General features: G+C 45.5%; 1 protein-coding gene across 2 annotated transcripts in view; it reads left to right on the plus strand.

Annotated features, from left to right (window-relative positions):
• EML1 (EMAP like 1) overlaps nt 1-24,556 on the plus strand; it is a 173,094-nt gene that overhangs the window by 93,186 nt on the left and 55,352 nt on the right. For both annotated transcript variants that reach the window (XM_036279861.1, XM_036279852.1), the window contains exons 2-3: nt 1,892-2,074; nt 19,790-19,925. In XM_036279861.1, coding sequence (XP_036135754.1) covers nt 1,892-2,074; nt 19,790-19,925 — 319 coding nt within the window. The remainder of the gene's footprint in view (nt 1-1,891; nt 2,075-19,789; nt 19,926-24,556) is intronic.

The raw sequence follows: 24,556 nt of genomic DNA on the forward strand, positions 1-24,556 counted from the left end.
ACCAGTTGGAGCACATGTGAGTTGTTTCCCATCTTTACCGAGTATGAATGGAGCCACTATAATGTGAGTGTTCGGTTCTCTAGAGGCAGTACCTGGGGTTGCTGGGTCACATTGGTAAGTATATATTTAACTTTATAAGAAGCTACAATACTGTTTTGCAGGGTGCCCATATTATTTTGTGTGTCCACCAGCAAGGTAGCAGGGTTTTATTTGCCCTATATGCTGCATTTGGTGGTGTCCATATTTTGTATTCAAACCATCCCAGTAGGTGTGTAGTGATGTCTCATTGTGGTTTAATCTGTATTTCCCTAATGGGTGATAACATTGAACATCTTTCCGTGTGCCTGTTTGTTCTTTAATGAAGTGCTTATTCATGCATTTTCTGTTTAGTCCCATGTTGTGTTCATTTTGGATTTGTACTCATTTTATTTTCTCTTGAGAATGTGCCTCGTTTCTTGATTCTTAGTACATTCTGAGTAATTTTGGATTGTACCCTGGACGTGGTGAACGTCAGGAGGTGGAGCTTCTGTGTTGTTTTCTGTGATGAGCGCGGTGTCCTGTGTCTTGGTGGGTGCCTTCCTCGCTTTTTCCAGGGCTGCGGCTCAGTCTCAGCTCCGCTCCTGTCGTTCCCGGGAGGTCTTGAGTTCGTGTGAATGTGTCTGTGAATAGACAGTTTGGGGATCCGCTCTCTGGCTTTTCCTTCCTGGGATGTCCCCACTCTCTTGTTCACTGTGTTTGGACTTCGCTCTTTGGTTTTCTTCAGACAGAACAACAAGATGTCCCACATGTACCCTCCCCTCAGAGTGTGCACCACTCAGCTCTGGCTCAGTGCCACGGGAAAGGGAGGGTACCGTGTCACTGCCCGTCTGCCCCCGCCCCGTCAGTCTGTGCGGCTGCGCCCGCTCGCTGGGGCCTCCAGGCAGCTGCTTTCTGTGGTTCCCAGGCTTGATACTTGCCTTCTGCAGAGGGCGCTGTCCAAGACGGTCTGTAGTGCCTGGAAGCAGAGCAGTTCCGTGATGCTCACGTTTTAGCTGGGAGACATGGGCGGTCCCCAGACACACTCGAGGATCGGGGTTCGTAGCGATGCTGTGGGGAAGAAACAAGCTGATGTAGCAAAAGTGACAGCATTAGGTAAGGCTGCCCGGTGGTTCTCTGAGGGACTCCACTGGAGCGGAGTGAGACCTAGAGAACGGAGGAGTCGGTCAGGGAACAGCTGGTTGAGAAATGTTTCAAGCAAAGGTGACCGCAGGTACACAGGCCCTCAGGTGGGAGAGAGGCCAGCACTGTCGCGGCGCTGAACGTGGGGGGACCGACGTGAAAGCAGGTCGGTGGCAAGGAAGAGCAGATCAGAGGCCCTGTGCGCGCGGAGCAGGGACGAGGCATCAGTGATCCTAGACAAGACTACTATGGCCCTGAGGGTGTCCTACGGGCAGATTTGACCACCGTACTGCGTGGTCCAAATGGCAGTCCTTACAAAGCCTTGCCCAGTGGGTGGTATGGCCTTGTGATGATCTGACCTACCTGTGCACTGTTGGAGCAAAAGCTGGGAGACTGCGCAGTGGACTCGGAGGTGTGCGGGAGCTTGAAATAGAGTCTAATGTCCCCTCTACCCCCAGGTTCCCGGATATCATGGAAGAGACAAGGTGGCCCACATCTAGAAAAATACAATGGCAATTAAAACAGAGTTTAAAAAATGAGAAGCGCTAACGCAGGAGGGAAAGACTAGTGGAAGGAAGTGGCGTGGTCCTTCGTAGGGAGACTCCACGCGGTTTCTGCAGAAGGGCCGTTACCCGCAGTCTTACTGTCTTGTCACAGCAGCGTGTCAGCATGGTCTGTTGGGCTGATCTCTGGGGAGCCCCTAAGACTCACTTGTTCCTTTCCTTGGGTTCAGATGACAGCGCTTCCGCGGCAAGTAGCATGGAGGTGACGGACCGCATCGCCTCCCTGGAGCAGCGGGTCCAGATGCAGGAAGACGACATCCAGCTGCTGAAGTCCGCTCTGGCCGACGTGGTGCGGCGGCTGAACATCACCGAGGAGCAGCAGGCCGTGCTCAACAGGAAAGGACCTACCAAAGGTGGGCATTGCCGCCACCCCGGAGCGGCGGGGGCTTGGCCTCACGGACGACTTGCTCTGGCTGATCCGTTCTCTCCCATACTGACAGAGAAGCGAAACTTAGTAAAACAGTCCAACAGCCTGGTCAGAATCATCACACGAAGCAGGGCAGTGTTTTGGGCCTGATGCTGGTGGTGTATGGCCCAGAGGGGTATGGTTGTAGGTGGTCAGTAAACGCCTGATGGGTCAAGGAATGGACTGTTCGCAGTGTTTTATCCAGATTGTCGGGACTAGAGTTCGTAAGAGGCTGCTCCCCCGGAAAGTGTGTCGCTAACGCTGACCTCTTCCTCTGTGCTCACCTCCCACGGCCGCTGGCTTCCGCCCAGCACACACTCAGCTGAGCCTGGGCCGCACTCGCGGCTCTGCGCCCAGGCCAGGCACAGAGGGGCAGGCCCTTCCCCGAGGGCTCAGAGCTCTGAGGCTCATCACTCACCCCCCTCCACTGGCTTTTATTATATTTTTTTCTTTATTGATTTTTGGAGAGAGGAAGGGAGAGGGAGAGAGAGATAGAAACACTGATGAGAGAGAGCATCAATTGGCCGCCTCCTGCACGCCCCCAACTGGGGATCGGACCCACAACCTGGGCATGTGCCCTGACCGGGATTCGAACCAGCAACCTCCTGGTGCAGGGGTTGACACTCAGCCACTGAGCCACACCGGCGGGGCTTCCTCTAGCTTTTGAGTTGCCTTCTCTGCTGCCCGTGAGTGCAGCCTACCGCAGACTCCTGTGCCTGGCGGGCCTGGCAAATTGAAACACTTCATTTTCCCGTGGCACCTGGGAGCGGAGCATGAAAAGACCGTACTTTTGTTTTAAGTAACACTGTAGTGACCCTCTGTTTTTGAAATTTTGGAAATAAATCACCTCCTGACAGCTGCTGTCTGGCTCGTTCATACCCTGCCGCCTGCTTCCAACGCACACGCCTGGCTCACCTTCCGCCAGAACGACTTTTCCTCGTGGCCAGCCCTAGGAAGCAGAATTAAAGTCCTCTTGGCTGTGAAATTCTTTGGAGATCGTGGCCTGTAAATGTCCCTTTCGTGTGAACTTTTTTGCTTCGTTTGGATTTGACAGGTGACTTCACAGTCGCCGTATTTTCCTTGGAGTCGGGAGGCACTGTCACCCAGGCGCTAGTGTTTTCTCAGGGCTCGGCTGTTTCCTGGTCCTTCCGGGTAACTGCACCCGCTCTGTGAGCTGTGCCTGCTGGGCGAGGTCTGCATCTCGAATGGCCCTGCCAGGCGCTCTCTCCCTCCTCCCGGGCTACAAAGCCGTTCGGGCATTTTACATAGGAACCGGGCTATTTTAGGTGCTCTTGACCTACTCCGCTTTCCCAAAATAATTCTGATGACTGCTGTATCCTAAAGGGTGCATTCGAAATGGTTGCTTCATGTAAACTTGACGTCTACAACTTCTTTATTTTCAGAAAACTAGGGGGAGAAAATACAAGAGGGCTGTCCAGGAGTCCTCCCCTCCCCTCCTCTCCCCTCCCCTCCCCTCCCTTCCCATTCCCTTCCCTTCCCCCCATCCCCTCCTCTCCTCTTCTTTGTTCTTCCTTCTTCTTTTATCCTCACCTGAGGACATTTTTGCATTTATCCTCTGATAGAGTAGGATGGAGGGAGGACGAGAGAGAAACATAGATGTGAGAGAGACACATCAACTGGGTGCCAGCCACACGACCCAACCAGGGCCGGGGATGAACTGCAACCAAGGTACGTGCCCTTAGCGGGAACCGAACCTGGGTCTCTCTGGTCCACGGGCTGACACTCTAACTGCTGAGCCAAACTGGCCAGGGCCTTTTTTTCTTTTTTAATCCTCGCCTGAGGATATGATTTCAGACTGGGGGTAGGGGGAGATTAGTTGCCTCCCACACATGCCCCAGTGGGGCTGGGGATTGAACCTGCAAGCCAGGTATGTGTCTGATCAGGAATCAAACACATGACCTTCCAGTGTCTGGACAATGCTATAACCCATGGAGCCACACAGGCAGGCATGGAGTTCTCTTTTATTAATTAAGAGTAAAGTTTGATTTTTATAAAACTTCTAAGAGAAATCTTTTTTTTTTTATAGTTATAGCTGATGTTTGTTTATAGCATTCTTTTCATAAGTGAAAGTAAATCAAAGCTTAATAGCCAGAAGATCACATCAAGAATGGAGGGCCCGGCCAGTGTGGCTCAGTGGTTGAGCGCCGACCCGTACACCAAGAGGTCACAGGTTCGATTCCCAGTCAGGGCACATGCCCAGTTTGTGGGCCTGATCCCCAGTGGGGGGCATGCAGGAGATGGCCAGTTGATGTTCTCTCTCATCTATGTTTCTCTCTCTCTCTCCCTCTCCTTTCCTCTCTCTCTAAAATTAATAAATAATAAGAAAAAGAAATGGAGGAAGACTGTTAGAGAGTCGGTTTGGGGGTGGCACCCCGTGTGGAGGGGCCGAGGTTCCCCCTGCAGTTCACTCGGACGTTGCCGCAGAGGAGGGTCCCTCACCAGCACTGGGTGCATGTGCCCCTTGGCCTGGAGCTGGCATTCTGCAGCCCTGGTTTGATTAGGGGTCTTTTAGACAAGATGGCTTTTAGACAAACCTCCTTTGCTTTCTGAAAAGCCACATTATTATTATCACTTTACTTTATGCTGTCTTGCCACCCTAACACGGACCTGAACTGGACTAGACACATGGCATTCTGATTTCTAAACATTTGGTGATCCCCTCCCCCAAGGTTAGTTGTCTGGAGCTTAGGGCTCTGTCTGGAGCTTGGGTGCACATCCTTGCTGTGTGCCCAGGGACAGAGACGGCTATGCCAGAGGACCAGGCCATCTCGGAGGGCAGTCAGCGCTCAAAGCAGGTGCATGTGGCTTTGCGCTGTCCTTGTCCCCAGTCGGTGGGCTGCGCTTTCCACCCGTTGGCCTGTGACGCCGCAGACGATGATTCTGTTTCCTCTCCACGACAGCTCTGCACTTGCTGGCAGAAAACTGTCCTGGTGGCTGAGCTCTGACCTACTCAATCATTCTTCATGTGACTTAACTAGTCTAACAGTGAGAACTGCAGTCTCCCCAAAACAACTCAGTCAGATCCAGTTCGAGGCTTCCTGAGACAGGGAAGACGGTGGCCAACCCCACAAAATGCGTGTGGACCTTGTTTATGAAGAAGGAGCTGTGTCTAAGAATACCTTCTTCATTGACAATGTTCTCCTGTCCCGAGAGTGGCTTGTTGTACTAATTATCCAACTCTTCTTAACCCAGTGATACTGGGTCATCGGCTGAACTCAGCCTCTACCTAAACTGCCCTAACTTTGCTATTCTCTTTTCCATTTTCCTTTCATATATATTTTTTAAATATTAATAACCGGTTGTCCTCACATATGTCTTAACTATGGAGATGTCAGCCTGCAAAGTTAGCTTTGTCCATGTTGGATCTACGTGCAGGCAGGAAGGTCTGCAGAATTTGGGTCACCATAAGAGCAGAGAAGAGAGAATCAAATAGCTTATGGGGCATATGTTCTAAAACTCTTGCTAATATTGCAGCTCTTTTTCAGTGTTGGAGTTGGAGTGGGGGCTATGCTCACTGGTAGAATGAAGTGCTATGCTCACTGGTAGAATGAAGTGAACCCCCGTATATCATGTTGTTGTGAGTGTAAATACAGATGACGCCTGATGAATAAAGGAGCTCATTGTAGCACTATGCACAAGGGGGTGGGGTTCGATATGAAACAACAGAGTGTGGCCGGGGAACTGGCGCCTCATATGACTGAGCTGTGGAAGCTTTAAAAATGTCTGGGATTGGCAGCAACAGGGAAAAGTCAGAGTTATTAGGCATTACGTTAGGAGTCGGAAGCAAGATAGAAAAATGGACAAAATCTATGCAAACGTTTGAAAGAACTATACCAACAGTTATTGTTTGTTTTCCCTCAGTGACAGGATTATGTTTTCCTCTTTTTTTTTTTTTTTATCTTCACCCGAGGACATTTGTCCACTTTTTTGTTAAGATAGAGTGGAAGGGAGAAAGAGGAAGAGAGAGAGAGAGAAACATCAATGTGAAAGGGACACATCAAGTGGCTGCCACATGCACGACCAGCCAGTGTACCTGAGCCCACCAGTGTACCTGGCACCATCGGACCAGTGGACACCCTGTGTCAACACAGACCGGTACAAAGTAGTGGAGCTCCCAAGGGGCTGGAAGCCGCGGACAGCCTGGAGCCCAGCACCATCCCCCACAGTAGCAGACTGATCAGAGTGGAGATATACCCCCCAGCAACAGAGGCTGGGGAGCAGACATCCATCCCCAGGAAACAGAAGTACAGACCAGCAGCTGAGACCCATCCTCAAAATTTACAGCAAAAGCTGAGCAGGAGTTGAGCCCCACAGGGCAGCAGCACCCCCCAGCTGCTAACAGTGGGACCTGGGGCTCCATAGAGGCCAGTGCGGTCCAGTAGTCCACAAGAGCAGTGGGAAGCCGGAGTCCGAGAGAGACTGGTGCGATCCAGCTGCCTGCCCGCGGGACCTGCAGGGTGTGGGGGCACCAGAGAGGCCTGTGCGACCCAGCGGGAACTGTGCCATCCAATTACGCGCAGGACCTGCGGTATGCTGAAGCACCAGAGAGGCCTGTGCGACCCAGCAGGGACTGTGCGATTCAGTTACCCATGGGACCTGTGAGGAGGCCTGTGCGACCCAGCAGGGACTGTGCCATCCAATTACCCACAGGACCTGCGGGGTGCTGAAGCACCAGGAAGGACTGTGTGACCCAGCAAGGACTGCACTATCTAGTTACCCATGAGACCTGTGGGCTGCTGAAGCACCAAAGAGGCCTGCGTGACCCAGCAGGGATTGTGCCATCCAGTTACCCGCGGGACCTGTGGGGTGCTGAAGCACCAGAGAGGCATGTGCTAACCAGCAGCCCATAACATAGGCATAGAGCCAGGTCCCAAAATGGACTGTGCAATCCAGTCACCCACAAGACCTGCAGGGTGCAGGGGTACCAGAAAGGCCTGTGCGACCCACCTGCGCACAAGATAGGCATAGAGGATGTGAAAATGGAGGCGGAGTAAATAGAAGCTACGCAGACTATCTCCCAGGACCAAATGGGAATTACAACTAAAATAAAGATAAATCCTCGGAAAAAAGCAACAGAAAAGCAGCAGAGCAGGACCAAATAACCAGGGACACTGGTAGGATCTGTGGAGGCGTGAGATGGTGGCGGGCTAAGAGCCCACGGACAGCAGCAATGTTAGCTGTGAGCAGTGCCCTTGGGGAATAAAGACCAAGCCTGCTCCACAGTGTAGAGAGCCGGGACAGAGCACTAAAATAGCCACAACCACTCATCTGGGGACTACGTCAGAGGGAGGGCAGGCTGGGCTAGAACTCTGTGGGGACACCCGGGATTTGGAGGGCACTCAAAGTTTTGGCTGAGTTGTGGCCACAAAGGATGGTGGCCAGTGTGCTCCTTCCCAGAGCGGTGGGGAAAAGCAGCAGTCTCCCCCCCCCCCCCCCCTTGAGATTCAGCCTTTCCCAGGTGAGAAAAAGAAATGCAAATTGAGGCTCATTAATAATCAGCATTTATCTCACCCTCTAGAAATCCTCTTATGTAGAACACCAGGGCTACATTCCAAGGCACTGAGTAACTGAAACTACTAGCCACCAGGAAAAAGTTAGAGGATAACTGAACCTTTTCTTGGCTTGCAAATCTACCCAGGAAAGTAAGACTTGACAGTGGTGTTTAACGTGGTCCCACCCAGCTCATCCAAACCCAGAAGAGGGAGCCGCAAACAGCAGAACACCAACACCACAGGGAAAATTTGGCAGACTCCAAAACCCACCGAGATAGCCAAAATGGGGAAACAAAGAAAGAAATCCCAAATGAAAGAACGAGAACTCTATCAAAATGAGATAAATGAAATGCAGTTAAGCAAATTATTAGAGATAGAGTTCAGAGCCATGATCTTGAAGAAGCTCAACAGCATGAGTAAAGACATCAGCACCATGAGTAAAGATATAGAAACATTGAAAACCAACCGAGTGGAAATGAAGAATCACAGCAGAAATTAAGAACACATTGGAAGGACTAACCAGCAGAGTAGAGGAAGCTGAGGACCGGATCAGTGAATTAGAAGACAGGGTAGAAAAAAATCAACCAATCAGAAAACCAAAAGGAAAAAACAATGAAAAAACAGGAAGACAGCTTAAGAGAACTGTGGGACAACTGGAAACGTAATAACATTCACATCATAGGAGTCCTCGAAGAAGAATAAAGTAGGAAAGGGTAAGAGAATATATTTGAAGAAATAGTGACAGAAAACTTTTCTAACTTGGTGAAGGAAGAAGGCATTCAAGTTCAAGAAGCACAGAGAGCCCCAAGTAAGAAGAACCCAAACAGACCCACACCAAGACACATAGTAATTAAAATGCCAAAAATTAAAGACAAAGAGAGAATCCTAAAGGCAGCAAGAGATAAACAACAGGTTACCTACAAAGGAAACCCCATAAGGCTCTCAGCTGACTTCTCAACAGAAACACTACAGGCCAGAAGGGAGTGGCATGAAGTAATCAAGGTCATGAAAAACAAGGACCTGAATCCAAGACTACTTTATCCAGCAAGACTATCATTAAAAATAGAAGATCAAATAAAGAGCTTTCCAGACCAAAAAAAAAAGGCTAAGGGAATATATTAACACTAAACCAGCACTGCAAGATATGCTAAAAGGACTGCTGTAATTAGTAGAAAAGATAGGAAGAAAAATATAACCACACTAATCAAAAATGGCAGTAAATAAGTACATATCAATTATCACCTTAAATGTGAATGGTTTGAATGCTCTGATAAAAAGACACAGAGTTGCTGACTGGATAAGAAAGCATGATTCACATATATGTTGTTTACAAGAAACCTACCTCACAACAAAAGACTCACATAGGTTGAAAGTGAAGGGATGGAAAAAAAATCTTTCAAGCAAATGGAAAGCAAAAAAAAGCTGGGGTAGCAATACTCATCTGATAAAGTAGATTTCAAAATGAAGGCCACAATTAGAGACAAAGAGGGCCACTACATAATATTGAAAGGATCTATCCAATAGGAAGATATAACCTTGGTAAACATATGCACCCAATATAGGAACACCAACATACATTAAAAATCTTTTGGAGTACTTCAAAGGAGAAATTAACAGCAATACAATCATAGCAGGGGACTTCAACACCCCGCTGACATCACTGGATAGATCTTCTAGACAAAAAATTAACCAGGATAACACAGACTCTAAATGAAGTGTTAGATCTAATGGATTTAATAGATATCTACAGAGAATTACACCCCAAAACTTCAGAATTCACATTTTTCTCAAGTGCACGTGGGACATTCTCAAAGATAGACTACATGTTAGGGCACAAATTAAGTCTCTACAAGTTCAAGAAGATTGAAATCATATCAAGCATCTTCTCAGACCACAATGGCATGCAACTAGAAATCAATTGCAACAAGAATATGCAAAGAGCCCTGGCCGGTTTGGCTCAGCGGTTGGAGCGTCGGCCTGTGGTCCGGAGAGACCCGGGTTCGGTTCTCGCTAAGGGCACGTACCTCGGTTGCAGTTTGTCCCCGGCCTTGGTTGGTTGTGCGGGTGGCAGGCACTCGATGTCTCCCTTCACGTCGATGTTTCTCTCACTCTCTCTCTCTTCCTCTCTCTCCCTCCCACTCTATCTGTACAAAAAATGGAAAAATATCCTCGGGTGAGGACAAAAAAAAAAAAGAATATGCAAAGACATTTGAAAACAGGGAGGCTAAATAGCATGTTATTGAACAATGAATGGGTTACCATGGAGATCAAGAAAGAAATTAAAAACTTTCTGGAAACTAATGAAAATGAACACACAACAACACAAAATCTATGGGATGCAGCTAAAGCAATTCTGACAGGGAAGTTCATAGCACTACAGGCCTACCTCAAGAAGTAAGAAAAATTTCTAACAGACTATCTAACTTCATAACTTAAAGAACTAGAAAGCAAACAAAAAGAAAACCCCAGAGCAAGTAGAAGGAAGGAAATAGTAAAGATCAGAGCAGAAAGAAATGACATAGAGACCAAAAAAACTATTCAAACGATCAGTGAAACAAAGAGCTGGTTCTTTGAAAAGATAAACAAGATTGATGGACCCTTAGCCAGACTCACCAAGAAACAAAGAGAGAGAACCCAAATACACAAAATCAGAAATGATAGAGGAAAAAAAATAACTGACACCACAGAAATACAAAGGATTGTTAACAAATATTATGAACAATTATACGGCAACAAATTCGACAAGCTAAGCGAAATGGACAAATTTCTAGAAACACATAGTCTCCCAGAACTGAACCAGGAAGAGATAGAAAACTTGAACAGACCAATAACAACAAAAGAAATTGAAGATGTAATCAAGACTCTCCCAGCAAACAAAAGCCCAGGCCCAGATGGCTTCAGCGGGGAATTTTACCAAACATTCAAAGAAGAACTAATACCCATTCTCCTCAAACTATTTCAAAAAATTCAAGAAGAAGGAAGACTTCCAAACTCATTTTATGAGACCAGCATAATCCTAATTCAAAACCAGAAAAAGACACTGCAAAGAAAGAAAACCACAGGCCAATATCCCTGATGAACATAGATGCCAAAATCCTGAACAAAATACTAGCAAATCGAATCCAGCAATACATCAAAAAAATTATTCATTATGACCAAGTGGGATTCATCCCAGGGATGCAAGGCTGGTACAATATTCGCAAACCAATAAATGTGATACACCACATAAACAAAATGAAAGATAAAAATCATATGATTACATCAATAGATGCTGAAAAAGCATTTGACAAAATCCAGGATCCATTTCCGATAAAAACACTCAGCAATGTGGTAATAGAGGGATCATATCTCGACATGATAAAGGCCATATGTGAAAGACCTACAGCCAACATCACACTCAATGGGCAGAAATTAAAAGCATTTCCCTTAAGAACAGGAACAAGACAAGGATGCCCACTTTTGCCCCTCTTATTTAACATAGTATTAGAAGTCTTAGCCATAGCAATCAGGCAGGAAGAAACAATAAAAGGGATCCAAATGGGAAAGGAGGAAATGAAACTGTCATTATTTGCAGATGACATGATATTATACGTAGAAAACCCTAAAGACTCCATCAAAAATTTACTAGACTTTGAATTTGGCAAATTCAAATAAATTTGGCAAAGTAGCAGGATACAAAATTAATGTCAAGAAATTAATGGCATTCTTATACACCAATGATGAATTCACAGAAAGAGACACTTAAAAAAATCCCATTTGCCATCATGGCAAAAATTAAGATACCTAGGAATAAACTTAACCAAAGAAATAAAGGACCTATTAGCAGAAAACTACAGGTCATTGAAAAAAGAAATAGAGGAAGATATAAAAAACTGGAAGCACATACCTTGTTCATGGATTGGAAGAATTAACATCATTAAACTGTCCATATTACTTAAAGCAATCTATAGATTCAGTGCAATCCCCATCAAAATACCGACGACATACTTCACAGAACTAGACCAAATACTTCAAAAGTTCATATGGGCCCTGGCAGGTTTGGCTCAGCAGTTGGAGCGTTGGCCTGCAGTCCAGAGAGACCCCGGTTTGGTTCCCGCTAAGGGCACATACCTCGGTTGCAGTTTGTCCCCAGCCCTGGTTGGGTTGTGCGGGTGGCAACCACTCATGTGTCCCTTTCATGTCGATGTTTCTCTCTCTCTCTCTCCCTCCCACTCTATCTGAACAAAATATGGAAGGGTGTCCTCAGGTGAGGATAAAAAAAAAAATTCATATGGAACCAAAAGAGACCCTGAATAGCCACCGCAGTCTTGAAAAAGAAGAACAAAGTTGGAGGGATCACATTACCAGATTTCAGGCTATACTACAAAGCCACTGTAATCAAAACAGCCTGGTACTGGCACAAGAACAGGCATATAGACCAGTGGAACAGAACAGAGAACCCAGAAATGGACCCAAGGCAATATGCTCAATTAATATTTCACAAAGGTGGCAAGAGCATACAGTGGAATAAGGACAGCCTCTTTAATAAATGGTGTTGGGAAAATTGGACAGCTACATTCAAAAAAATGAAGCTAGACCATCAACTTACACCCTACACAAGAATAAACTCAAAATGGATAAAAGACTTAAATGTGACTCATGAATCCATAAAAATCCTAGAAGAAAACGTAGGCAACAAAATTTCAGACCTCATACGCAGCAGAATTTTCACTGATACATCACCTAAGGCAACGGAAACAAAGGAGAAAATGAACACATGGGACTACATCAAACTAAAAAGCTTCTGCACAGCAAAAGATACAATCATCAAAATGGAAAGGCAACCCACTGTATGGGAGAGCAATATCAGGTAAGGGATTAATTTCCAATATATAGAGAGTGCTCATACAACTCAACAAAAGGAAGACAAAGAGCCCAATTAAAAAATGGGCAGAGGAACTAAATAGACACCTCTCCAAACAGGACATACAAATGGCTAAGAGACATATGAAGAAATGCTCAACATCACTAATCATCAGAGAGATGCAAATTAAACCAACAATGAGGTATCACCTCACACCTGTCAGAATGGCCGCCATCAACAAATTATCAAACAAGTGTTGGCGAGGGTGTGGAGAAAAGGGGACTCTAGTACACTGCTGGTGGGAATGCAGACTGGGTCAGCCACTATGGAAAATAATATGGTGTTACCTCAAAAAATTAAAAATTGAACTGCCATTTGACCCAGTGATCCCAATTCTAGGAATATACCCTAAGAAGCCTGAAACACCAATCAGAAAGAATATATGTACCCCCATGTTCGTAGCAGCACTATTTACAATAGCTAAGATCTGGAAACAGCCCAAAGTCCATCATTAGACGAATGGATAAAAAAACAGTGGTACATGTACACAATGGAGTACTATGCAGCTGTAAGAAAGAAAGATCTATTATTTTTTCAGATGATATGGAGGGAACTGGAGAGTATTATCCTAAGTGAAACAAGCCAAACAGAGAAAGACAAGTGTCATATGATCTCACTTATTTGTGGAATATAATGAACATAACAGTCTGAGGAATGGGGTAGTCCCAGAAATGTGGGAGTGGGGTACAGACTGACAATCCCCAGAAGAGGGGGAGGTGGGAGAGAGATAAACCACAGAATTTATTTGCATGTATGCATGCACAATGGACATGGACAACAAAGCTGGGGACAGGGCAGGGAGGGTGGGGGGAAAAGAAGAAACCTCTGTAACAAAAATAAATAAATAATTGAAAAGAAAAGAAGACAGGAGTCATGCATTGGTTAAATCCATAATAGAACCATTGTCCGTGTGCACGACTGAGCTCAGAGCCAGGAGAGCATCGCAGGGTTTTACATGGAAACGTGGACTGAAATAGTCATCGTCCCAACATCTGGGTTGTGCGCTTTGCTGGGCGTTAACCCGCAAGTCGTTCCTGTTGCTCATTTTAATTTTGCTGTAATCCGACAACTTGCCTTTTCTAAAACTTTCATGTACCCTTGTAAACTTTTTTATTAATAGCCCCATTAATGATCAGACATTTAGTAAATATGACCAAAAACCTTTGTTGTCACTGCTGGTAAGCAAATCAGTCCTGGATTAGCTTTAATAATGTAGCCTCTGCTACAGTAACACTTAACCCTGATGTTTAAAATATCACTGTAGCCCCCATTTATTCGGTGGCTAGGCGCAGCACGTTGCCATAGATATTTGGGTACATGAGCTGATACCACCTGTCCGCAGCCCTTTGAGGGAGATGTTAATATGCCCATTTTACAGACGAAGAAGCAGCTTCCAGTGGGTGGACTCATTTGCCCAGGTTACACAGCTAGTTAGGAAGCTCTGGGTCTGGACCCCAAGGCCTGGCTGGACATGTGGCTGGATTTCTCCACCATCCAGGCTGCTTTGCTGTGCTCACCTCTTAGCAATATTGTTTAAAGTAGCATTATTCAAATCAAGTCAAATATTTAAGAAATGAGTAACTATATATGACTAGAAATGAGAGTTCTTTTCTCAGAGTTTGATTTGATTTGCAAAATATCCCAAATACAAGCACGTAACTGTGAAAGATTATGTTGTGGTCCCTTTAAAAATTTTATTAGATACATGTAGCAAATTAGAAAATTGTAAGTTCTTTGCATCGAATTAAATCAATGAATAATTAACTTGGTTCTTTATCCTGGTTAACCACAATTAGAGAGCAATTTCCCCATCTCAGGGAGTGTGCTTCCTCCTCATCTTTCGCCTTACACGTCACTTAATTACAGAAAATGACTTCTGCTTTCTTCAGCCAGAACACTGCAGTGGCTTTCGTTTTTCTTACTGATTGCCCTCCCCAGTTTAGATAGGAATTCTTTAGTGATTTATAGAAAACGGTTAGTAGGTATATTCAGTTTTTCAGAGACTAAGAAAGATTGTTTTTAAACTTAGTATTATGACAATGTTCAAATGTATCTAAAAGTAGAAAGAAAAATACCTGTTGTTTTTTACCTGGCTTCATTATTTATCAACATGTAGTCAATTTTGTTTAATTTATTATTTCTCCCCACCACCCCATCCACTTCCCCTCACCCCATTAGGATTATTTTCAGACAAATCTGAGACATCACATCATTTTACCTGCAAATAAATCACTGTGTAGTTCTCAGAAATAAGGATTCTCTTTTTAAAAATCCATAATATCATCATAACATTTAAAAATGAATATTTGCTTAATATCAAGTCAGCATTCAGATTTTCCCAGTCTAATAAATGACTTTTTTTAAAGCAGTCTTCTTGAAATATAATTCATGTCACATAATATTCACTCTTTTAAATTGTTCAGTTCATTGGTTTTTGTTTCATGGAGTTGTACAGTCATGCTCACTATCTAATTTTAGAACATTTTACCCCAATAATACCCCGCCCTCGTGAGCATTCCTTTCCCTTGCGCGCTCCCTGGCCGCCCTGGCCAACGTGGCTTTACTGTTTCTTCATGCATTTGACTCCTCTGGACACATCTTATCAATGGAGTCGTGCAGTGGGAGGCTTTTCACCTCTTTCTGCTCTCACTTAGCGTCTGTCTTCAGGATTCGTGGGTGTCATAGTCATGCATCAGTACTTCCTCCCTTTCTGTGGCTGAGTAATCTGTTGATGGATATACAACATATTGTTTATCCATTCATCCGCTCATGGCAATTTGGGGTGTTAGCAAATGACTTTTCATAATCAGTTTATTAATCTCCTCCCCGCCCCCGTATATATTTCCATTGTATTGACTTTTCAGTGTTACAGGATTCTTGCATCACTAGACCCGTGCTGAGAAGTCACATGGTACCATGGACAGCCTCCTCTGCCTGCCAAACACTATGTTAAAACTTGATTCTTGTGCATTCTGATCATTTCAAAACCTTTTACAAGTTCTATAATAAGAGTTAGCATTTTAAATCTGCAGATTTCTGGCGCAGTAGGTAAGAGGTAACATATTTATATACTATTCCATACCTTGCTCTTTTTCACAGCAATGTATAGAGACCTTCCTTGTTTCTTTTTTCTTTTTTAATCCTCACTCGAGGACATTTTTGAATTTATCTTCAGATAGAGAGGGAGGGAGATAGGGAGAAAGAGAGAGAGAAACATCAATGTGAGAGAGACACATCGAGTGGTCGCCACCCACACGACCCCAACTGAGGCCGGGGACAAACTGCAACCAAGGTATGCGCCCTTAGCAGGAACCAAACCCGGGGACTCTCTGGTCCGCAGGCCAACGCTCTAACTGCTGAGCCAAACCGTCCAGGGCCCTTCCTTGTTCCTTTTACACCACTTTATAATACTCCACTGTGAGGATGAGCCATAGTTTATACCAGTCCCTATTGGTGCCCATTTGTTTTACAAACAATTTACAAATAATTGTACATATGGCATTTTGTATTATTCCAATATACCTTTAGGACAGAGTCCTGGAATTGGGTGGCTGGAGCAAAGGATAAATGCACCTGTAATTTTGCTAGATATTGGTGACAGGAATCCTCCTCAGCACTTAATTTGTTATACTTGGTCTTACAATGTAGCAAAAGCAGATTGCCTTCTCCGATTCCAAATATCCACATATTTTAAATTTTGACAAAGATAACTGGGATTTCTAGGTTCGTAATGGTCAGATATGCTAAAATTAAACTGTCAATTCCACACACAATCACATATGTAGTCATGTTTTACATAATTAAATTTATTTTTAGGCCTAATGGAAAGTCTTACTTATCAGATATTGCACATTGAGTTGTTGTTATAAGTTAAAAGGGTTTCTTGATCTTACATTAAACCGAGTATCAATATCATCATAATAAGCATTAGTAGATTTGACTAGCTGTATTTGAATTTCCATATCTACATCAACTGTAGTTTTGAAAATGTAGTCTCATGGATAGCACTTTCTGAAGTCTGGCTACTCCAATTCTGCCATCTAGGAAGATAAGCCCAGATGGTTGGCTCAGTGAGCGGCATCTCGTGAACTGAGTGGTCCCAGTTCGATTCCTGGTCAGGGTTTCGGGCTCGATCACCAGTAGGGGGCATGCAGGTGGCAGCCAATTGATGTTTTGCTCTCACATCGATGTTTCTATCTCTCTGCCTCCCTCTCTCTCAAAAAATCAATGAAACTTTTTTTTTTAAGATGAAAAAAATGTCCTTTTCAGGCTTAATTGTGCATGTTTTAGACCCGACTTTCTGAATACTTCAGAGCCAGAATTTCCCGTTACCAAACCAGACAGTCAGTGTGCAAGGATTTTATTCCAGGCAGCGTACGGGCACCTTCTGTTACGTACTGTGCAAAGGCACTGCTGGCCGTAGGTGCCAGGCCTGTGGCTGGGTCTCCAGCTTGCCCCCCAGGCCTATCCACTTCCGCCTCGAGGCTCTTCTCTCACTTCCCGTGGGGTGGCGAGTCTCAGAGAACCTACCAGATTGTTGCTTTTCAGATCCTAGGTTTCAGAGCGAGAGGAGCTGTTTTGGGAGCATGTACAGACTAAAGCCTCTCTCTACCTCGTGGGTTAGGGAAATGGGCCCAGGGCGTCTTGCCTGCGCTCATACTGCCTGTCGGAGCGTGCAGAACGTCACAGTGACCCAGAAATGGCAACATCATGCCTTTCCTTTGAGGCAGGGATTTTGTTATTCAAATGCAATGCAGCCTGATCCACAAACGCCTGCTGAATACCTTCTGTGTGTGGGCGGTGTCCCGGTGCCACTTAAAGGAGCCTCCACTCGTGGAGTAGACAGGCCAAGGAACGCAGCTGCATGGGACGTTGGTCTCCTCTCCTGTTTAGTTATTCCTTAGTCGCTCATTTGCATCCGTGTGGACTCATGGGTATTAATTTTATACTTTGGGCTATAATCCAATACTGCTTTGTTTATTTTATTGCTCAGACTGTTCCAGCTTTGGCTGTTGGGAGCTCTTGCAGTTGGCTCCTGCCTCCCTTGACTTGCCATTGTCAACATAGAGATTTGGGGTTTTGTTGTTGTGTTTTGAACACTTCTATACTTTGTGACACGACAAGATCTTCCGGGCTCATGTGGTATATTCCCTGCCCCGCCCGAGATCCAGGCATTTCCCAAGGAGCCCTGGTTCCTTTGTTGTAGAACAGCTTTGGGCACTGGGTGCATTGCTTTAGGCTCTCAGCAGACAGCTAGGAAGTACATGTGCTTACGCCTGCCCGTGTATACACACGTCTGCAGTTTTGTATCTGTGGCTCTGTCTTGCCAACCATGGCTTCATCCTGAGGTCCCCTCCTGTGCTCCGTCGCCGCCTGGTTCATTGCAGTCAGCCCCCCTTGCTGCTCTGTACCCTCCCTGTCCAAGCTCGAGAAGCCTGGCTCCAGCCGTCCTCTGGCACGTACTCAGTTGCTCACTCTAGTATTTGTGTATAGTGGTTTCCGAATTGTGAGCCCGGGCCCCCACGGGAGACAGCTTGACTCGCTGGACACAGTGCTCCGTGCAGGTCCTCTTGTGAGCTCAGTCTCGACTCCCTTAGAAAACTGCTTGTCGGCATCTTTCCACCCCATCCACAAGGCTAGAACGTATGTTTGTAGTAAGTTCGGTTCTTTTGTCACCATCTGCATTCCATCTTGGGTTCCCCATCTCCTAAGGATTTTTATTTGCAGGCATTCAAGTACTCTTTGTGCTAGAGTCCTGGCTTTCATGGATGCAGGGGCACATTCTGCCACCTCCACGGTGTTCAGGGTAGTTTACCACCCTCAAAACCTCTTGTGCTTTGCCAGTAACCCCTCTCCCCTGCCCCCATTCCCAACCTCTGGCAACCACTGATCTGGTTTTTGTTTCTGTAGTTTTGCCTTTTATAGGATGTCTTGTAAATGGACTCACACAGCGTGTAGCATTTCAGGCTGGATCCTTTCACGTAGCAGTGTGGATATGACTCATCCGTGTTGTGTAGATTGGTTCCCTTTTTGCTGAATCATATTCCATTATATGGATATACCAGCGCTTGTTTATACACTCACCAACTGAAGGACATCTTGGTTGCTTCCAGTTGTTGACAATTGTGAATAAAGCTGCTATAAATATTAGATGCAGGTTTTGTGTAAACATAAGTTTTCCAGTCATTGGGTAGAAACCTGTTGTCACACAGTTTCTGGATTGTCTGGTAAGACTATGTTAGCAACTGCCAACTGGTCTTCCGAAGTGACTGCGTTCCCACCAGCAACGCATGAGTTCCTGTTGCTCTGCCGCCTGGCCAGCGGTGGGTGTCTTGTCTGCGTTTTGGACTGTAGCCATGCTAATAGGTGTGTAGAGATAGCTCATTATCGTTTTGATTTGCATTTCCCTGGTGAAATGTAAATCAAGAAAATGCTGAGCATCTTTTCATGAGCTTATTTGCCATCTGCGTGTCTTCTTGGGTGAGGGGTTTATTTAGATCTTTTTGCCAGTTTTTTTTTTATTGGGCTATTTGTTTTCTTACTGTTGAGTTTTTAGAGTTAAAAAAAAATCTTTTTTCTTTATTGATTTTAGAGAGAGAGAGAGAAACATCGATCAGAAAGAACATCGATTGGCTGCCTCCTGCATGCCCCCCACAGGGGATCGGTCCCACAACCTGGGCATGTGCTCCGATCGGAAATTGAACCGGCGACCTCTTGGTGCATGGGTCGATGCTCAACCACTGCGCCACACTGGCCAGAGTTTTTTTTTTTTAATATTCTGTATACACATCCTTTATCAGCTATGAGATTTGTGAGTACTTTTCGCCCAGTCTGTGACTTGTCTCTTCAACCTCTTAACAGTGTCTGTCACAGAGTAAATATTTTAATGATGTTAATGAGGTCCACACTATCAATTTCTTCTTTCATGGATTGTGCTTTAGGTGTATCTAAAAAAAGGTCATCACCAAACCCAGGTCACACAGCTTTGCCCTATGTTTTCATCTAGACGTTTTATAGTTTTGCATTTTACATTTAGATCTGTGGTTCCTTTGAGTTCATTTCTGTATAAGGTGAGGTTGGTCTAGGTTCCGTGTTCCGGCACCACTTGTTAAAAGTCTCCGTTGAATTGTCTCTGCACCTCTGTCAGTTTTGCTAGCATCGATAGAAGTCAGTTTCTTTCTACGTGTCTTAAAGTGTCAGCTTGACAGCAGGCAAGTTCTGATTTTCTTTTCTGCTTGTCTTACAGCAAGACCACTGGTGCAGACCTTGCCTTTAAGAACCACCATCAACAACGGCACCGTGTTACCAAAGAAACCTAGTGGCTCTCTGCCGTCCCCCTCTGGGACCAGGAAAGAAACTGCTATGCCGGCGATAACCAAAAGGTAGGCAGGACACGCCTTGCGGGAGCTCTGACAGCGGCTCCATCTCAGGTGTTAAAATAGAGGTTCCTTTTCTTACGTGGCACTTGACAGTTTCTCATATGAGTTAAAGTTTGTAAAAGTACAATATTTGGTGTGTTGCTGTAGCAGAAACCATATAGATTTATTCTTCTTAAATAACGCATTTAAATTTTTTAAATTTTAATCATAGTTTTTGGCTATTTTTATTTTTAATTTTTTTAATTTTTCAATTACAGTGGACATTCAATATTATTTTATGTTTGTTTCATGTGTACAGCATAGTGGGGAGACATTTATATAATTTATGAAGTGTTCCCCCGTTAAGTCCAGTACCCATCTGGCTCCGTACATAGTTATTACAATATTATTGACTGTATTCCCTACGTCCCCATAAAATTTAATCATATTACCTTTGAAATCTCATTAGCTAAAATTACAGGGTATCATCTTGAATTTTTACTTACAATTCTCCTTTGAAAACACAAATGGGAGGATAACCTATGTAAACAGGAATATGCTGTTCCCAGGTCCGCACTTGACACGTGGCAGAATCCAGACGCCCATACCAACCTAACTTGATTCGTCTGCACGCGGATCCTCGGTTTTCCCTGGGCCACCTGTTGAAAAGACTGTACTTTTCCCATTGAGTAGTCTGGGCACCCTCGCCCAAAGTCAGTGGTCCATATGCATGAGGGTGTATTGCTGAGCTCTCTGTTCTGTTCCTTTGGTCTGTCGTATCTGTCTTTATGCAATAAAGATACCACACCACCTCGACTACTGCTACTTTGCAGTGTGTTTTGAAATCAGGAAGAGTGAGACCTCCGACTTTGTTCCTTTTCAATTTTGTTTTGGTGGTTTGGGGTTCCCTAAAATTTCTTATGAATTTTATGATTTTTCTCTATTTAAAAAAAAAAAAAAATGCCATTGAGATTTTGATAGGGATTGCATTGACTCTACAGATTGCTTTGGGTAGTATAGACATCTTAACAATATTAAGAGCTTCAATCGCCCTGGCCGGTTTGGCTCAGCGGTTAGAGCATCGGCCTGCGGTCCGGAGAGACCCGGGTTCGGTTCCCGCTAAGGGCATGTACCTCGGTTGCAGTTTGTCCCCGGCCCTGGTTGGTCGTGCGGGTGGCAGCTACTCGATGTGTCCCTTTCACATCGATGTTTCTCTCTCTCTCTCTCTCTCTCTCTTCCTCTCTCTCCCTCCCACTCTATCTGTGCAAAAAATGGAAAAATGTCCTCGGGTGAGGATAAAAAAAAAGAGCTTCAATCCATAAAAATGAGGTGTGCTTCTATTTATTAATTTATTTTTAACATTTTTATAGCAATATTTTGTAGTTTTCTTTTTTATTCTTTATTGACTTTAGAAAGAGAGGAAGGGAAAGGGAGAGAGAGAAACATCAATGAGAGAGAACATTGATTGGCCACCTCCTGCACGTCCCCCACTGAGGATTTGGCTCACAACCTGGGCATGTGCCCTGACCAGAAATCTAACTGGTGACCTCTTGGTGCATGGGTCGACGCTCAACCACTGAGCCACACCAGCTGGGCTGGTTTTTTTTTTAATCCTCATCCGAGGACATTTTTCCATTTTTTGTACAGACAGAGTGGGAGGGAGAGAGAGGAAGAGAGAGAGAGGGAAACATCGATGTGAAAGGGACACATCGAGTGGCTGCCACCCGCACGACCAACCAGGGCCGGGGACAAACTGCAACCGAGGTACATGTCCTTAGCGGGAACCGAACCCGGGTCTCTCAGGACCGCAGGCCGACGCTCTAACCGCTGAGCCAAACCGGCCAGGGCTGTTTTGTTTTTTTTAAAACTGAATTTATTAGGGTGACGTGACATTGGTTAATAAAATTATATAGGTTTCAGGTGTACAGTTCTATAATACATCATCTGTATATTATACTGTGAGTTCACCACCCCAAGTCAAGTCTCCTTCCCTCACCATTTATCCCACTTTTACCCTCTTCTACCCACCTCCCATGTAGTTTTCTTATATAATAAGTCTTTCACCTCCTTGGTTGAGTTTTTTCCTAAGTATTTTATTCTCTTTGATGCTATAGCAAATAGGATTCTTTTCTTAATTTACTTTTTGAATTACTTGTTGTTAGTCTGTAGAAATGCAAATGATTTTTGTATCTGCAACTTTTCTGAAATTGTTTATTAGTTTCACATTTTGGGGGAGGGGGCTTCTGGTCAGGATGGCAGCATAGGTAAACACGGTCTCGCCTCCTCCCACAACCACATCAAAGTTACAGCTAAACTACAGAACAACCATCATTCAAAACCGCCTGAAGTCGAGCTGAATGGAAGTCCTACAACTACGGAATTAATGAAGCAGCCACATCCAGTCTGGTAGGAGGGGCGGAGGCAGACGGGCTGGCCCCACACCCACGTGTGGCGGATAAAAATCAGGAGGACACCTTGGTTGGGAGGGTCCTCCCTGAGGACTGAGGGGTCCCTGTCCCACACCAGGTGCCCAGCTCAGGGTTCCAGTGCCAAGAAGAGAATCTCCATCATTTCAGGCTGGAAAAACCAGCAGGAACTGAGGCTGAAGGAGGCTGAGGCTGCTGGAGCCCCAGGCAGCTCCTCTTCGAGGGCCCGCGCACGGACTTACTCGGATTCGCACCCTCCAGGCTCCAGCATGAGGGAGGCGACTTGAAAGGCTTGAAAGGCACCAGAGACATATGGGGAAGAACTGAGCTGTTTGGTATTGGGGCGAGGGCTAGAGAGGCAGCTTTCTCTTGGACAGATGTGCTGTCAGAGGCCTTTGTTCCTTTGGTGAGCCCTTCCCTGGGGCAGCTGATGGCAGCCTTATCTGGGACTCCAACAACCTGGCTCACACTGGTAGCCCCGCCCTGGTGATTCCCTGAGGCCCTGCCCCACCCAACTTTTGGGCCCACCCAAGCTGTTGACAGGATTGGCCTGTCTTGGATCCTGCTTCAGGTTTTCCTAAATTCTTTCAAACAAGCAGCATCCTGTCTCAATAAGCCCCATACCTCTCGTTAAGTGGCCCCAGGCCTGGCACTAGAAGCAGCCAGCCTTGGTTCACAGCTTGGCTTTGCCAGGTTACCTCCAAGCCCAGCACAAGAAGTAGCCATCTGCAGATCACTTTGTAGCTTTTGCTTGGTAGAACACAAGCAGTGGCTGACCTGGCCCCAGAACCAGCGAACAGCTTCAGACTACATTGAAGCACCATCACCCAACCACCTCCATAAGTGCCACACTCAATGAGTGGACTCAGTGGGTACCAGAGCCCTGCTGAAGTAAGTCTTGCTCTGTATGGTGGGCCCCTGCACAGCTGATCCTCCAAAGTAGTCAGAGGTCGGTGGTCAGTGGGCACAGCCAGTCCTTGCAGCTCATCAGCCTGAGTAAATCCCTCTCATTGATGTGCTAACAGCAATCAAGACTCAATTGCAGCCCTGGCCAGTTTGGCTCAGCGGTTAAAGCGTCGGCCTGCGGTCCGGAGAGACCCGGGTTCAGTTCCCGCTAAGGGCACGTACTTCGGTTGCAGTTTGTCCCCGGCCCTGGTTGGTCGTGCGGGTGGCAGCCGCTCGATGTGTCCCTTCACGTCGATGTTTCTCTCCCTTCCTCTCTCTCCCTCCCACTCTATCTGTACAAAAAATGGAAAAATATCCTCAGGTGAGGATAAAAAAAAAAAAAAAAAAAAAAGACTCAATTGCAACAGAAGGGTGTAAAGTCCACATGAGGGGTGCACCTTGAGGGCCCAGCTGGGAGATCAGGGAGGCTGTGCCATTGGACCCTACAGGGGACGTACTACAACAGGTCACCCTAGAAAGTGCAGGAGACATAGCAACTCTACCTAATACATAGAAACAAACATAGGGAGACAGCCAAAATGAGGAGACAAAGAAACAGGTCTTAAATGAAAGAACAGAACAAAATTCCAGGAAAAGAACTAAGTGAAATGGAGATAAGCAACCTAACAGATGCTGAGTTCAAAACACTGTTTATAAGGGTGCTCAATGAACTTAGTGAGAACTTCCGTAAACTTCATGAGGGCCTCAAGAGCATAAAAAAGACCAGTCAGAAATGAAGGATGTACTAACTGAAATAAAGAATAATTTACAGAGATTCAATAGTAGTGTAGGTAAAGCCAAGAAGCAAAGCATTGATTTGGAATATAAGGAAGCAAAAAACACCCAATCAGAACAGCAAAAAGAATCCCCCAAAATGAGGATAGTGTAAGGAGCCTCTGGGACAACTTCAAGCATGCCAACATTCGCATCTTGGGGGTGCCAGAAGGAGAAGAGAGAGAACAAGAAATTAAAAACCTGTTGAGCCCTGGCCAGTTTGGCTCAGCGGTTAGAGTGTTGGCCTGCGGTCCGGAGAGACCCGGGTTCGGTTCCCGCTAAGGGCATGTACTTCGGTTGCAGTTTGTCCCCGGCCCTGGTTGGTCGTGCGGGTGGCAGCCACTCGATGTGTCCCTTTCACATCGATGTTTCCCTCTTTCTCTCTTCCTCTCTCTCCCTCCCACTCTGTCTGTACAAAAAATGGAAAAATGTCCTTGGGTGAGGATTAAAAACAAAAAACAAAAAACCTGTTGAAACAATAATGACAGAAAAGTTTCCTAACTTGGTGAA

Source organism: Molossus molossus, unplaced genomic scaffold, assembly GCF_014108415.1.
Source record: "Molossus molossus isolate mMolMol1 unplaced genomic scaffold, mMolMol1.p scaffold_m16_p_1, whole genome shotgun sequence".
NCBI classification, from domain to species: Eukaryota; Metazoa; Chordata; class Mammalia; order Chiroptera; family Molossidae; genus Molossus; species Molossus molossus.